Source organism: Uloborus diversus, chromosome 6, assembly GCF_026930045.1.
Source record: "Uloborus diversus isolate 005 chromosome 6, Udiv.v.3.1, whole genome shotgun sequence".
In the NCBI taxonomy this organism is placed as follows: Eukaryota; Metazoa; Arthropoda; class Arachnida; order Araneae; family Uloboridae; genus Uloborus; species Uloborus diversus.
Genome location: NC_072736.1, coordinates 138,363,870 through 138,381,653, shown reverse-complemented (window position 1 = coordinate 138,381,653; position 17,784 = coordinate 138,363,870). Strand labels below are relative to the sequence as shown.

At 31.5% G+C, this 17,784-nt stretch overlaps 1 protein-coding gene across 1 annotated transcript in view; it reads right to left on the bottom strand.

Annotated features, from left to right (window-relative positions):
* Nucleotides 1-17,742, bottom strand: part of LOC129225003 (uncharacterized) — a 46,964-nt gene extending 29,222 nt beyond the window's left edge. Inside the window, exons 1-2 of the mRNA XM_054859550.1 lie at nt 17,611-17,742; nt 1,298-1,465 (exon numbers count right to left, since the gene is read on the bottom strand). Of these exons, the coding sequence (XP_054715525.1) occupies nt 1,298-1,465; nt 17,611-17,742 (300 nt within the window). The remainder of the gene's footprint in view (nt 1-1,297; nt 1,466-17,610) is intronic.
* Between the last annotated feature and the right edge of the window lie 42 nt (nt 17,743-17,784).

The window sequence follows — 17,784 nt, the reverse complement described above, 5'->3', positions numbered from 1 at the left end:
ACCCACTTATAGGAATGGCATGGTTTTGATTTCGATACTGCTGGAACCACTTGAATAAAGCTGATTCTACTTCAGGAAAGGTGCACATTTTCATTTGTTTCAAATTCGGATTCATGGATCGGTACCGCTTTTGAAAAATCTTTCTTTTTGATTGTTGGATTTCTTTCAATGTCATAAATAAGATTTACTTTACTTTCTAAATCTAAGGTTTTTAGCTTTCGCTTACACATCTTTAATAGTAAAAGCATCTCTCTCTCTCTCTCTCTCGGGAACTTACCAGCAAATGATCAAACTAAAGAATGAAGGGGAATGCATCTTAACTTACATGAAATACACCGCCAGCTCAAATATTTCCAGCCGAGGACTGCAGTTTCGTGCTTATTAGCACTCATCAGCCCGGCATAGGAAAGTGACTGAGCTGGAGATGGAAAACCTCTTAAGGAAGCCAAGAGTGCCAAACAAACTGGTAGCTAATATAGAATTAGAGCAGATCAGACGAGTGACCGAAGCAATGGTTTGGTTCAACTCGAAATTTGAAGGCAAGGCATGGTATATTCAGTTTACTGAATGCATCTTAACCTTGGCCAGTTTTTGAATAAAGGTACAACCAGTTGAGTTGACAACTTAAAAGCAGATTCATAGTCCAGCAACATGTCTAAGTGTAAACAGTACAGTACAACAAAAGAAAACCAGCTAAGACTCATTTTCGCACGTGTAACTTCTTTATCGCACACTGGCTCAAGATGTGATCTCTTTCTAATGCGCAGGAATTGCAAATGTGAAGGTGAATCAGTTTTTCTCTCATAGTCACTAGTTTCTTTCTTTTTTTTTTCCATTCCTCCAAAATAAATTTTCGAGTCATCTTTGAAAAAAATTCGAGCTAAAGAAAGTTAACTTCAAGATATTGAGAAAATTTAACATGGAATCAAAGACAAAGGGATCGGGACTTATTAAAAACTTTGAGTTACAGTAATATTTGAGTTATCAGACTTTGAGTTATCGCGAATTGACTGTATTTAGGGGTGTGCACCCTTGTGTTAAGGGGTGGAGGTGGGGAGCACCCCTGCAATTAGGGTTCTAAAAATGCACTATATATTTGATGATGTAAGAAAAAAGGTCCATGTTCAAGTGCTGACCGCACTTGGGTGCTCATATTTTAGCCATCAGTAGTCACTCCACATTCCCTTCAGTTCAATGGTCCCAACTTTATGTTACCCATTCAGAGGGGGAACATACCCCCTGCCCCCCTCTAAAAAACATCACTAACAAGCAAACATATTTGCAATAAAATATATACCTTTTCTGACACAGACATTTCTTCTAAAATGAATTTTGGCAACTTTATTTCAATTTCCAAACCATCAAGCACAGGCTTTTCACTTTCATCTAATTCGGATTCTACTTTGTTCCACAGTTCTTGTTCTTTTGAAATGAAGTCTTCTAATACCTTCCAATCGCATTCTACCTAGAAAAATCAAAAGTTGAGTTAATTTGGTCGATGAGTGGCGTTAATTTGTTTATGAAATAATACAACCTCCACCAGATAGCTTTCAATACTCAATGAGATACTATACTATCTTGATAACAGATACTAAACAATACTTGAACATTCATTTCAAGGCTTAAAAATAATTTTTACCTAACCTAACCTACCAACTAAAACCTAATACATAAATATGATTCAGGGTCCTAAAATATCTGATATTTTGATACATCATCGCCTCAGAGCAACAGAAAGACATCTAATCCCACAAATCAGTAAGATAATCGATTGTAGCTCTGAGGTGATGAGATATTGAATACTTTCAATCAGCCTGAATTAGTCTTTAAATAGAGACTGTATCCTCAAATCACTAGATTATTTCCTTATATTATTGTTTAGACTTAAAACTAATGTTTCTTTCACTTCGTATAAATATATATCTTATGCAAAAATTAATTTACTTAAAATGGTTTTTTCGTATAAATATTTACAATCATTTGCGTAATGCGGCCATTTAATGTTGTAAAAATAAAACACAACCAAACTGATAGTTATACTGTTTAGGATCAGAGAAAAAAACCACAGTATCATCATATACATAAAAATGTAAAATGAAATCAAGAAAAAGTTATTTAAAATCGTCTGTTATATGACTATAGTTGCTTAGTATGATGTAGTGTTTATATGTATTTTTAATTATTTTATTTTAAATTTTTGTTAATTGTAATTGAGTTACTTAAAAGCATGAGCTGCTTAACTGTTTTTTTCTTTTGCCAGTGTTATTAGCTTTTTGTTGCTTACTTTACAAAACTATACAGTTCAGAAATAAAAATTCTCAGTCTGTGCACAACCATGAGACATTTTCGTTTTTTCTGATCAACTTTTAATTTTTAACAAGGTAAGTTTAATAAATATTAAAATTGTTACATTTATGACAATTTTTATAAAATGAAAATTTAATATCAGATTATTATTTTATATTACTAAAATATTAATAAATAACACAAATATGGTTTATTACTTTTTTTTGGTTATTTTTAATAAATGAATAACATTTATATTTTTATGCTGCATATATGGGTCATTCTTCAAAAAGTGTAACTTTTCTGTCACACACCTTTTACAGTAAAAATTTTCAGGAACAATTCATTTAACAATGACTTTTAATTTCGTCAAAAATATATCTATTTAAACCTGCCAGCAATTTTTTAATAATAATTTTCATTTTAGTATATTTCTGGTTCACAACATGTGAATTCTCACCTCCGGGGCATGCCACACACCTGGTGTGACTGTTTATGCTGCTTGATAACTTGTTTAATTAGAAGTATATACTTATTTATTTATTATTCCTTTCATAAGTGTCTCATATGCTAATTGTTTAAGTATATTTAGTTTTTTAATATTGTGTTTTAGTGGGACAAGAAGTCATGTCACACAATAAATTCTCACCTCCGTTACCTAAACATAAAATGCCATTCCTCATTAACACGTGGCATAATGACATCAAATTTTATTTTCCATGATACAAGGGAGCCCCTTTGTTTATTTTCAGCCATAGTTAAAGTTGTGAGATTTTTGTCGAAAAACAAAAAGATAGATTTCTCTTTAAAAACTTAGTATGGTTATTCTGACTTCTCACCTCCGTGAATTTGAATTTCAGGGATGTAAGTTAATGTAAAAAAAAAAAGTGAACATGCTTTTATATGCTTAACATGTGCAGGTTGTAGCAAAAAAAAAAAACCCCTGAAAAATGTATCTATTAGACATATATTAATGGAAGATTCCTCACCTCCATGACAGACCTTATCAATGTCATTAATTCTGAGGTGAAAATAAATGATGGAGGGGAAATACATCAATAATAGGCGTTCTACCAAAATAATAAACTGCCAGTATATCCTCAAATTTATTAAATACTATTTTTTAACATACATTTGAAAATACTAAATAAGCTGTACTTTAATTAAAGAGAGCTTAATATTATGTTCACCCTAATAATTAAAAAAGCCGATTGTTTGCACAATGAACAAAATTACTACTCTGATATTAAATTGGCCTCAATTTTTTAATATTAAAAGTTTTTTCTTCACCCCCCCCCCCCGTGAACAAGGCATTTTTAATTTTTTTATTTACGAGTAAAATAGTTGGAACTTAGCTGGGCTATTGTTTATGGTTACTTCTAGTAGGTAACACTTTCATGTAAGAATAAAAAAAAAGAAAACAAAAGGTTTCAAAATTGAAAATTATTTGCCTTCAAAAGTTACGTTTTCTGGAGAATGACCCATATCCTAGTTCGAAAAATATGTATCGAAAACATCAAAATATCATGATATTTTCAAAATAAATATCGGATACATATTGGAGAGCCCTGTATGTAATTGATCAGAAACAAAAGAAGCTGAAATTGTTTTGTGGAATTCCATGAATCCGAAGAATGAAAATTGCAGAATTTTACAAATTGGAGGGAAAAAAGTCTACTTTATCAATTTTTGAAGAAAAGAGACAAAATATAGCTTGGAACAATATCAGTTTTTTTTTCGAATTCCCGGATTACCTAATAAGAACGGCTTCTCTTTAATATATTTTTATTGCTGGTTGTTGAAATGATTTACTGGCTTGTTACGGGAAATAAGAGTATATACAGTGGCTCCCAAAAGTCTGTTCGTACACCTACGACTTGCAATGAAGTAGGACTCTATCCATTGGTTAAAATTAATATTTTTGGAATAGGTATTTAATTATAAGATCTATTATCAATTTTTAACAAAACTACATGAAAATGTTAATAAAATATTAAAACTTAACTTTTAAGAAATCAAAAACCAAAAAGTGCCGGAAATTTTATCTCACAAAAGTCTTCGTACACTTTATTGTGTAATTTCTGAATTAAGTGTTCAACTACATTTCGAGTCTTACTGTTTGTAGCTCTCTTTCCATTTCAAAGCCATATTTTCGTAATATAGCCTCCAAACATCTTTAAATATGTTACATGAAGTTCAAATCTGGAGAGTGAGGGGATATTTTCTAAACTTTAGGACAATTTTCGCGGCATAAGAGGCAAATGTTGATAACTGTCTGCTTCTTATTGTTATCTTGATAAAAAACAAAGTTGTTTCCACAAATTTTTGGCTAAGAGTTGAAAATTACTTTTCAAAATATTTAAATGAACAGCATGATTGAATTATTTCATCAAAAAATTCCAAGCTACCAAGTTCTGATGCTGATATGCACCTTCACACAAGAACACCTTCACCGTCCTGATTAACTGATCCAACTAAGTTCTTAAGATTAAGTTCTTCATTTTTTCTTCTAGTTACAATTATACAACAATATAACCAAAAATGTTGAATTTATTTTCCTTTGTAAGTAAGACTTCATTCCAAAACGTTTTGGAGCTTATTTATCATTGATTTTGCGACGAAAAGCGAAAGCTTTCTGTTTTTCACACGAACAAGGAAATTTCTGCGGGAAGAGGTCCCATTTAATCCAGCTAATCAGATAACATGGCGTACAATTTTAGGTGAAAATTAAATGTAAAATTTTTTATCAAATTCTGTAGAAACTTTACAGCACTCAAATATGTATTTTTTATAAATTTTTTAACTGTAAATCTCCACCTTTTCTTACCTTGTTTTCAGTCCTATTCTTTTCTTTAAAGCACTTTACTGTAAAATGGAATAAATTAACTAATTTAGAGATATTTCAAACTATTTTGCCGCTAATATGAGGAAAAAATTCAAATTTCGAATGGTGTTTGTTGTTTTTTACGAAAACCAGCCATTTTAAAGTAATAAGCAAAATATTAGGGAACAAAAAAAAAAAAAAAAAAGCCAAATGACTTTTAAGGTTTAACACAATTCAAAAATAATAAAAAAATGACATATAATAGTTCAAATCATGAATTTATTTGAAAATATTTGAGTGTACAATGACTTTTGAGGCGTGTTATTTCTTTGTCTCTTTGCTTTTTGAACCATTTAAAAAAGAAGATCCGTCAATATTTTGAAAAAACTATTGGGTTTTATTTAGAATGACAAAGGAATGATGTGAAAAAATATTGGACCTAATATTTGAATTCCGTTTTGCGTTATTTTGGTTTTATTTAAAAAAATTTCAAAGTGTACTTTTGGCAGCCACTGTATTTTCAAACTTAAATTTTAACTAAAATAAAAAGAAATATTTACTTTATAAAGAAACTCAAAAAATTGCAGAAACGAAAAAAAAAAAAATCTTATGCAGGCTGTAAAAAGATTATGCACCTGAAAATAATGCATGCGTTATTTTACTTAGAGTGTGGAAAAGATAACTTATGTTATTGTACACTTTGTCTGAAAATTTTTAGTTTTTATTATATTGTTTCATTGTATATTTTTAATACTCAGTAATTTTTGCCATTTATTACTGTAATATGAAAGTGAAAAATTCTGCAGAAACCTCTGGTCTCATGCTCTGCAGATTTTCGATTCTCTACTGTACACTCTAGTGAGTCTACTGTAACATTTTAAAAAGTTTTACTGTGTACTGACATCAAATCAAGCTTTTAAAAATAAGGGGGAGTCAAACAATAAAAATGATAGCAAGAAAACAAAAAACAAGTAGATGTGCATTCTTCTGATAAATGCAGACTGAAACACATTATCAATTTTTAAATCTTAAAGAAAAGTTAAGCAATTACCTTATTTTTATAATCCAAAAGTTCACTCACTATCTCTTTCATGTAGTCTTTTTCAGAAATATCTTTGTGACTAAAATTGTTAGAGAGAAACAAACAGTTTAAAATAAATTTCATAAAAAGGACTATATATGACATTTTTAATGAATTGAGAAATTGTAAAAATACTTACAGCAAAGAAGCTAAAACTTTGCTTTTCTCATCCAAAAGTTCTTGAGAAGACGATAAACTTGATTTGAGATTCCGAACAACTTTTGTAAGTTCCCTAAAATAAGAAAACATTTTGGTAATTTCACACATATAGAGTCAGACAGGGTGAAAGGAAACATTTTTGAAACTTAAGTGTTGGTGAGTGAAGACTTGGTAACACATAGAAAAGATTCTGCGAGTTCGGTATGTTTCCAAATAACTTTTGGAAACATACTGATACATTTTCCGAACAACTTTTATAAGTTCCCTAATATATGAAAACATTTTGGTAATATCACACATGTAGGGTCAGATGGGGTAAAAGGAAACATTTTTGAAACTTAAGTGTTGGTGAGTGAAGACTTGGCAACACATAGAAGGGATTCCGAGAGTTCGGTATGTTTCCAAATAACTTTTGGAAACATACAGATACATTTTCCGAACAACTTTTATAAGTTCCCTAATATATGAAAACATTTTGGTAATTTCACACATGTAGGGTCAGATGGGGTAAAAGGAAACATTTTTGAAACTTAAGTGTTGGTGAGTGAAGACTTGGTAACACATAGAAAAGATTCTGCGAGTTCGGTATGTTTCCAAATAACTTTTGGAAACATACAGATACATTTTCCGAACAACTTTTATAAGTTCCCTAATATATGAAAACATTTTGGTAATTTCACACATGTAGGGTCAGATGGGGTAAAAGGAAACATTTTTGAAACTTAAGTGTTGGTGAGTGAAGACTTGGTAACACATAGAAGAGATTCTGCGAGTTCGGTATGTTTCCAAATAACTTTTGGAAACATACAGATACATTTTCCGAACAACTTTTATAAGTTCCCTAATATATGAAAACATTTTCGTAATTTCACACATGTAGGGTCAGATGGGGTAAAAGGAAACATTTTTGAAACTTAAGTGTTGGTGAGTGAAGACTTGGTAACACATAGAAAAGATTCTGCGAGTTCGGTATGTTTCCAAATAACTTTTGGAAACATAACGAAACATTTTTCGAACAACTTTTATAACTTTTTAATGTGAAAACTAATTTGTTTAAAGTTCAAAATTTTAAGTTTTGAAAATTTATTATTTTAATAGATTTTCTTAAGTTTAGTAAAAAGTGAGGAAAGTAAAGATTGAGAGTTTTGCGGGACTCTTGATTGATTTCCATGGAACCCCTGGCCTCAGCAGAACACAATTTAAGAAATTCTAGTCTATTTTAAAGAATTTGTCCATCAACTTCCCTTATAAGATCATCATTGACCACAGAAGGCTGACCACTCCAAGTCTCATTGTGGATATTACATCTACTTTCATTAAACATTATTCTTACCCACTTTCTGATCATTTCATTGCCAATTGTCTATTCACCATAACAATTTTTTAAACTAGACGATAAATTTTAGCCAGTTTCACATTCCTTGAGCTCAAAAACTGAATTATAGCATGAATCTCTTAGTTGGCAGAATCAATGAATCTTTAACATTTTAAATGTCTACAGCAAATTGAAAACATAACATAAGGCCCCAAAATGGCGTCATTTAAGAGCCAGTGCACAAGGAAATCAAGTGCGTCTGCATGGAACGTCGACTGGAGCATTGCAGTGGCAGTGCGATGAATCTAAACTCACTTTCTGAATATATCTCGTATTTACATATATATATATAGAATTCATGAATCAAATCTAGATGCATTGCAATGCTTCTTCATACAATATTAAGAATGGGAGTGAGGGAAAAAAACTTGCATAACAATTTGGAATTAATGAAAATATTTAAATCCCCTTAAAGAAAATCTGTAAAATAAAGAGATCTGAAACTTTTTCAAAATCCAGATCCCAATAATTTCTTTGTAATTCTTTAAACCATCAAATTTATTTTTGAAAGTCAGATGTAAATCTCCCTCTCAGGGATAAAAGTGACATTTGCCAACGAAAATATGGGAATTTTCTGGGAAAAATATAGGAATTTGATTAAAAATATGGGAGTTTTTTCAAAGCAATATAGGAATCGTACGAAATAATATAGGAATGTTTTTGGGGAAAAAAAGGAAATATAGGAATTTTTATAACAAGGCTGGCAAGTATGGCATTAAAATGCAATACTACTATTCGATTGAAATCATGTAATAAGACTACTACCAGACATAAGTGCAATATATAAAAATAAACAAGTTCAAAAATCCGCACAAAATCAACAGTATGAAAAAAAAGAGCGTAAAGCTAAATTGCACTAAATTGCATTTAAGGCGTACTCCTTTAAAAGTAATATTTATTAATGAGACAAAATTTTTTGTAGGTGTACACAAATCTTTCTTAAAATAATTGTATCACTAATCCAATTCTTGACTGTCCATAATTAATCTGCAAACATAAGTTGCTCACTGAAGATTCTTTTTAGTTTCACAAGTTCAAAGTAATTTAAAAAACATAAATGGAATCTTTTGAAACCAAATGGATTCTTTTGAAAACAGCCAAAACAGTGACAATACTTAGAATGTGCAATGAAATTTCAACAGAGAGACTCTCAATCTACTTTCAAATGTTTTTATTAACAAATTGGTTAATTTGAATCCAAATTAAGAACTTGCACATAATCAAGTTAGGAATTTTAATACACTTTTCACAAGCAAAACACATAGTGCAATGAAGTTATAGTATTTTGTGCAATTAAATATTGGCATTGCATTTTGTATGACTATAAAGGGTCCCCACTCACAATTTTTAAAAAATTGGCATGCGAAAGCTCACGAAAAAACTTCAAGGTAAACTGCAAAAACTGAGGAAAAACCACGAAGTCATCCGATTCCAGAAAACTTGGGGGAACTTGCTCCTGAATATTCTATGCATTAATGGATTTTTTTTTTTTTTTTTTTTTTTGTGGCGAAAATGGTGATACTGTCTTACAAATAAAATTTGACTCAGTTTAATAGAACTCCCATGAAACCGAAATAAATAATAAAGAAAAAAATCGAACAATATTTTCTGGTCTGTTTTTGCAATATTCCTGACTGAGTTCGCTAACTGAAGACTAGACTATAAAACAATAAGATTGACACCACATTTTTCTTGTGGAACACAATTCCTTTTAGGAAAGAATTGGATTCTGTTAAAAATTAAATCAACTTATATTAATAAATGTCAAATTTCATTTCCAATGCAAATAAAACATTTAATCAAACCAAATCAAAGTCAATTGTATGTTTTCTATTCTTAACTAAGAATTTTTTTTATTTTGGTACCACTTTGAACAATTTTTAGTAAAATAAGATAATTACAATTATTCTTAATTACAAAGGGGGGGGGGAATAAATGGTACAACTTACAAGAATTTCCTATTCCTTTAATATTTTATTGCCAAACATTTATATATTTCGATTTAAGTGTTGAAATTCATCTATCTTCAGTTTACATGCTTTGAAAGACTATATTTTCAGCTAATTTTTTGCTCGCTTTTGCCTGATCTTAGAAAATAGAATTCTGGATTATAGGTACTATTTCTTGCTTAAAAAAAAAAATACTTCAGTATAAACAAACATCAGTGGACATTACAAACATCTTAAAATACCATCTTAAATATGAATTCCTTATAATCCTCAAAATGAGTCGCACAAACAATAACTTAATCCTACAGAAAACAAGAAGAATAAGTTAGATATGTTAAAATATTTTCTAACAGACAAAACAGTGAACACATTTACAGCATGCAAAAGAACTCAATTTGCATCATCTGAAACAATTTCTCAAAATATTATGACATAAAAGATCCTATTTTTTTTTCTGAAATTCCCCAAAAAATGTATTTCAGAATTAACATAACAGCACACCATAAATCTCTGGCAAAGAAGTTTTTCTTTGATGAGATCTGGTAACCCCAATACCCATTTGGATATCTATTTTTGGAGTATAAGTATTCAAAAATAAAATCAATAAAAATACCAGAATGCAAATGTTTAAATATTATGCAACTGTCAAAACAATGAACAATTATAGCATGCAAAAGAACCTAGTTTGTTTATATTATACTGTCTGATCCTATTTACAAAGACATAGGAAGGACACCACAAAATGATCAGTTATTTTTCAATCAGACCTGTATTGTTCAAGATATTTCTATTAGAAATGACGTTCCAATAGTGATCTTTGAAGTGAACTGAAGAGGAACCTTGCTAAACGCAAACCAAAACTGTAAACTGAAACGCGAACTTTCAAATCCAAACCAAAACTTTTTCATTTTTGTTCCGCGTTCGCGTCCATATTGTAAAACAGTCAGTCTCTCTCGAACCACCGTAGTGTGTAGATATGTGATGTAACGTTAGCTAATAAATGTATTTAATTTCTTTATTAGTTAAATTATTGAGCAGTGACTACAAAAAGCATGTAATAATGACAACACTACGCAATTAAAGGAAATATAAAATGATTATAGAGAGAAGGCCCAACGTGAACAACAGCTGAACAAATGAAGGTAAGCTCTTTGCTTATCTATTATCAATCTTGTTTTGTTTAAATTGATTTCATATAAATGGATAATTATTATTAAAATGGCCTACTGAGTCATAACAATTTCCACAAAACTATATACAGTCAATTCCAGATAATAGGACCACATTGGGACGAGGCCATTTTGGTCCTAATAACCGGCTGGCCCGATTAAGCAAAGTTACCTCAGTGGTGAAACCAAACATGCTACACATTATATTAAAATTGTAGTATGCATACTGTTTTAAAACAGCATTCAAACAAGTAATAATGCTGTGTATAAAATTTATTCATTGAAAAAAAAAATTAAAACAAGTTAATCTAACATTTATCAGTAGATGAACAATACATAATACACATGAATTATACATTTTTCAAAATCCTACCAAATGTGTCAATCAGCGGTGTAAAAATTTATCCAATGTAATTTGTCGGATTCTTTTGACAGACTGCAGTTAAACAAAATCAGCACAAATACCTAACACATCCATGGTACTGCCTTCATTTTCATCTTGCATGAAATAGTGACGCAAAGTTTCAACACATCTCCTTGCATCTTGGGTTGTTACTTTCTCCAGCGTGTTAGACACATTATCGTTGCTTTCCTGGTTTTCCGTTTCTGTTACGTGTTTTGATGCTATTCGATCAACAATTACTGCTTCGTAATCTACATTTTCATCGGAGCATTGAAGTTGGCTGACGATGTTTAAAAACTCTTCGCAATTTTCGACATGCTGAAGTCCCAAATTTTCTGCAATGTTTTCACATTCAATGTCAACGCTCATCCTCAAACTCTTAAAACCACAGTGAGAAAAAGTTTTGAATGGTCTCAGACTTCACTTTTTTCCAGCTACCAGCCACAAATATGATAGCTTGTAGAATGTTGACCTTAGTATAGACTTCATGGCTGTTGACAATGAGCTTAGCAAATCATCTTCAATAGCTTCCAGGATGTGTTTAACTAATTTTGCAAGATTGAAGGTATTCAAATTTTTGATGATTCCCATGTCCATAGGCTGAAGTAAAGCTGTGGTCCTAGGAGGAAGGAATTCTAGTTCGATGTTCTTCAAGCAATCCAAATGGGAATGTGCTGAACAGTTGTCAAGAAGGAGTAACACTTTTCTTGACTGGTGTTGCAAATCTCTGTCCCAATTTTTTAGCCATTCTTGAAAAAGGGCAGATGTTATCCATGCATTTCTGTTTGGCCGATATAGAACGGGCAAATTGTTAATTCTGATTCCCTTAAAGCAGCGAGGATTGGAGCTTTTTCCTATAACGGGGAAGAAGCTCGGGTAGTTTTGAAGATTTCCATTCTTCAGCTCCAACACTGTCAGCACTTTCTTTCTCACCATGTGCTCTCTTGAATTTTATGTCATGTCTAACTTTCCATCGAGATAGCCAACCGTCCGTAGCTTTGAAATCATTGTGACCCAGCTTTTCTACTTTGCACTTTAACATTGGGCAACTTACTTGCACACCGCGTCCGGTAACAATGGCAAACCATTCATTAAGGGCTTCTTCGACACCTGGATACTTGCCTTCACGCTCCCGTTTTTGAGAAGATCCTCGTTGTTCTTCCCGTAGTGCCCATTCTTTTCGCAGTTCTTTCTCCTGTTTCATTAATCGTACAATTGTTGTCTTACCGAAGCTGGTGATTTTCGCCAACTGGCGCTGACTACTATTTGGCGGATTTTTCTTAATCTGATCTAAGAAATCAATTTTCTCAGCTAATGTTAAATCCCTACGTGACATTTTCACTACGTAAACGAACCTTTTCTCCCCTTTAACAACGTGTTGAGAACGATACGATTTCAGTTACGTAATTTTCGATCGATATCAATTCAAGTCAATAAGCAGAAGGTAATAAAAATTAAAAGTGAAAAATTCTAAACAGTACATAACAGTTATTAAAAATTCCAAAATAATAAAATTACATGTTTTACAATTATAGCATTTCATTAAAATAATTTTCTTTATTATACGTGTTAACTAAAATAAAGAAATGAAAAATTTCACTGAACTTTGACCTTTGCTAAAATAGTACTGCCATCTGGCTGAAATTTGATAAAACAAATCTATTTGATAAATTGCTGGACTTTATTGAAATTTACCAGAACTATAAATTTTAATGAAATATTTACTAAGTTTGCTGACCAAATTCGCTCTAAACGCACAATTTCTAGTCTTTTCTCTCAATTCTTCTCATGTTTTTTGGTCCGATTAAGCGGATTTTTGGTCCCAATAAACGAATTATTTTAGACTTATGTAATGGGAAATGATTTGGGTCTTTAGTATTTGGTCCGAATAAGCGGCTGGTCCTATTAACCGGTGGTCCATTAAGCGGATTCCACTGTACTTGTCTAAATTATTTCGACAATTTTTGTTCCTTTAAAAATAAACATTTACTCAAATATGAACATCAGCTGACATCATAAACATCTTAAAATACTTTATGAATATATTCCAAGTCGAACCTTCAAAATAAGTGGTACAATCAATCAGTGGCGTAGCTATGGGGGGGGGATAGGGGGGTCAGAACCCCCCCCCCCCATGAGCCCCAAAAAATCATTTTTCGGTCGAACCTGAACGGTTCTGTTTGTGAGCTAAAAAGATTTTTATTTAACATAATAGCTTTTATGACAATAAAAAGCTTATGTCTTCCTGTTATATATATATATATATATGTGTGTGTGTGTATATATAAACTTAAGGGCATGGTTTTACTTTAAACTTCAAAAAAAATTCCCCCCCCCCCCCCCAAGGATTTTTTCTCGCTACGCCACTGCAATCAATAACTTAAATAAAACACTGAGAGGATTTAAAAGAACTCTGTTCACATCATCTGAAACCAAGGGCGCACCCAGGATTGTTTCCTGGGAGGGATTAGAAGTTTTGCGAGGAGCTCTGATACGTGAAGTCTGGTCATCATCAGCAGACCCCGATCGTATTAAAATACCATTATATGAAAATATTTTAATTCAAAAACAGCAAATTAGAGATAAGGTTAAACAAACAACTGTCTAAGACCTCCTAAAAATCCTCAAAACAAGCAACACAGTGAACAACTATAGGAAATAAGATGATTAAGTTAGCATATGTTAAAACAGGTTTCAACTATTAAAATTATCGAAACACTGACAGGATGCAAAACAACTGATATATTATAAAACGCAAGTATGTGTCTGATCCATACGTCACAACATGAAAATTATATATATTTTAGAAAGAACACTTCTTGAACACAATTTTGACTCAAAATGTATATATATGAGACATTATATATCATTTAAAGAATTAACTTATGGAGAATACTTCGACTTCTATATTATAAAGTGATAGCAAAATATATATTATTACACTTGGACAATGGAATTATTCTTACAGCTTCTGATGTTTTCAAATTGAGAATTGCAAAATCATATATATATACAGTAAAACCCCTCTTAACGGACACACCTCTCTATTGCGGACAAAAAAAATTGTCCCGTTAGTGTCCGCATTGGAGGGATTTTACTGTATATATATATATACAATGGCTCCCAAAAGTCTTCGTACACCTACGACTTTCAACGAAATAGGCCCCAATCCATTGGTTAGAATTAATATTTCGGAATAGGTATTTAATTATAAAATCTATGATCAATTTTTAACAAAACTACATGAAAAGTTTTTAAAAAATATTAAAACTTAATTTTTTAAAAATCAAAGACCAAAAAGTGCCGGAAATTTTATCTCACAAAAGTCTTCGTACACTTTATAAAATGTCTATATATTATTGAATAATCTAACTTTTGATTAAGTTATTAATTAGTAGAATATCATACAGTATTCATAACACCTTTTAAACGTCTGGGAATAGATTTTATTCTTTTTCTTTCTTTTTTTTGCGTAATTTCTGAGTAAGTGTTCAACCACACTTCGAGTCTCACTGTTTCTAACTCTATTTTTGTCTTAAAGCCCTATTTTCGTAATCTAGCCTCCAGATATCTCTAAATACGTTACATTAAGTTAAAATCTGGAGATTAAGAGAGTTTTTTCTTATCTTAAGGACAATTTTCGAGGCACTAGACGCAAACGTTGAAAACCGTGTGCTTCTTATCGTTATCTTGATAAAAAACGAAGTTGTTTCCAATAACCAAATTTTTGGCTAAGAGTTCAAAATTGGTTTTTAAAGTATTTAAAGGAACAGCATGATTCATTATTTCATCAAAAAATTACAAACTACCAAGTCCTGATGCTGATATGCACCCTCACGCTAGAACACCTCCACCGTCCTGATAAACTGATCCAAATAAGTTCTTAAGATTAAGTTCCTAATTTTTTTTTCTACTTACAATTATACAACAATTTAACCAAAAATGTTAAATTAATGTTTATCTGTAAGTAAGACATGATTCTAAAATGATTTTAGGTTATTTATCATTGATTTTGCGACGAAAAGCGTAAGCTTTCTGTTTTACGCACGACCAAGAAAATTTCTGCGGGAAGAGGTCCCATTTATTCCAGCTAATCAGAGAACTTGGTGAACAATTTTAGGAGAAAATTAAATGTAAAATGTTTCATTTAACCCTGCAGAAACTTTTACAACACTCAAATGTGTATTTTTCATAATTTTTTTAACTTTAAATCTCCGACCACGTTTTGTCAACTTTGCCGGTTGACCTTTTCTTACCTTGTTTCCGGTCCGATTCCTTTCTTTAAAGCATTTTATCAAGCACTTTACTATACAACCAAATAAATTAACTAATTTAGAGACATTTCAAACCAATTTACCACTACTGTGGAAACTTTGAATGGTGTTTGCTGTTTTTTACGAATACCAGCCTTTTTACAGTAATAAGCACAATATTAAGGAATAAATAAACAAAAAATTAAAGCCAAATGACTTATAAGGGTCAACACAATGCAAATATATTAATAAAACGACATATGATAATTTTAATCATGAATTTATTCGAAAATATTTGAGTGTACGATGACTTTTGTGGCGTGTTATTTCTCTGTCTCTTCGTTTTCTGACCCATTTCAAAAAAAGATCCGTCAATATTTTGAAAAAACCAATGGGTTGTATTTAGAATGACATAGGAATGATGTGAAAAAATATTGAACTTCATATTCGAATTCAGTTTCGAGTTATTTTGGTTTTACTAAAAAATTTCAAAGTGTACGAACACTTTTGGGAGCCACTGTATATATATTTAAAAGAACATTTCTTGAACACAATTTTGACTTACAATATATGTATGAGACATTATCAAATTTTATCATTTAAAGAATTAACTTATGGAGAATACTTTGACTTCTATGACACGTAATGAGACATGTAATTGTGACAACAACATAATGATAAAGAAAAAGAGGTGTCATAAATGACTTAAAATTTGACAGTTTAAGTGAAAATTATTAATTTTCAGCAAAAAAAAAAAAAAAAAAAAAAAAGTAAATACATCATATAGCATTAAAATGAAACCCAAGATTTAAAAAGGAAGTGTTACTAATGTTGAAGATACAAAAAAAAAAAAAAAAAAACTATTTTGAAGTTTCCTCAGCTTTAAAAGCTGTTCGCCAAGTACATTGACTTTACAGGTATTTGTCCCCGTTTCAATCATTCCAGATGCTATACACATTTCTAGGAAATTTTTGCTCTTGATAGCTTTTTGTAAGCGTTCATCCCCACTTTTCAGCAAAGCTTGAGCAGCACTCAACTCTTCCTTTAAAGGTTTTAATTTGGTCCTTCATTTCTGCTTCTTTTTCTTATGGTCTATTTTTTTTTCTTTTTTACTCACTTTCAGACTCGGCTTTTCTTTTCACTTCTTCTTTTGCCTAAAGAGCTTTCTCTTTCTCTTCTTTATGTGCCGAATGGGCCTTTGTAACCGAGTTAAGCAATTTTAATGTAATAGCATACCTGTCAACCTCCAAGAAAAAAATCCGGAAGATTTTTTAATTTTTATCCACAAGATTTTAACGCAAAATAAAATCAAACAGGACCCCTATCCTCTTTACATTTAACAATATATTAGTTATGAATTTCATATCAATTGAACTTACTTTTGTTTAGTAAATATTACTTTTATTGCTTTCTTTAAAAGTTTGGAAATAACATTTGGTACTCATTTAAAAAAAAGAACGAAGCAAAAACAGCTTGAACTGAGAGAACGAGAAAATAATAGGCGCCGAAATTGTGCCACTAGTTGCCCGCTGCTTTGCTTGCTTTGATTGGATCCCGATGAAGTCATGCGCTGTATCGGCTGTGGCTGTATAACTCAGTGACGTCATAATCTTGCCTCACTTCTCGTGCCATTCTGTTACAGTCACCTTGCCTTAGCTACTTGGCCTAAAACGCGGTGCCACGTTCCACAAAAGAATCGTCAACGCAAAAATTGGTGAGATACAATTTTTTTCCTACAAAACGTGAAAAATCCGGAAGATTTTGCTCATAACCGGAAAAATGGAAAAGGACATAAAAATCCGTAAAACTTCTGGGAAATCCGAAAGGGTTGGCAGGTATGTAATAGGGATATTTAAAATCCCTCCACTTCTGCGTACTGAATCTTTTACATTCCTCAAACCCAAAATGGATTTCTCTCCAAGTCTTGCTCGTTCAGGGCAAACAATTGCATTATTGGCTGAAACGCCCCTCTCGACATCAGCATTGACATGCGATAATGAAAGACAAGCTTTTACAAGGCATGACATATTTTCATATTTTTTTGATCCAGTAAGCCTAGATGTTAGCTTTAGCACCTTTGACCAATATGAATCAATTCTTTCATATTTTACTGCAGCATTTTCATCATTGGTGTTGCACAAAAAAGATTTAGTTATTTCTTCAACATCTTTGTCAACATGGTATACTTGCCATTCCCTGACAATGATGTCGATTTGACTATTTGTCAGGTGCAGAGATGGCATCTTTGAGCATAGTCTTATGACTGTGTTATCCAGGGACTCCTT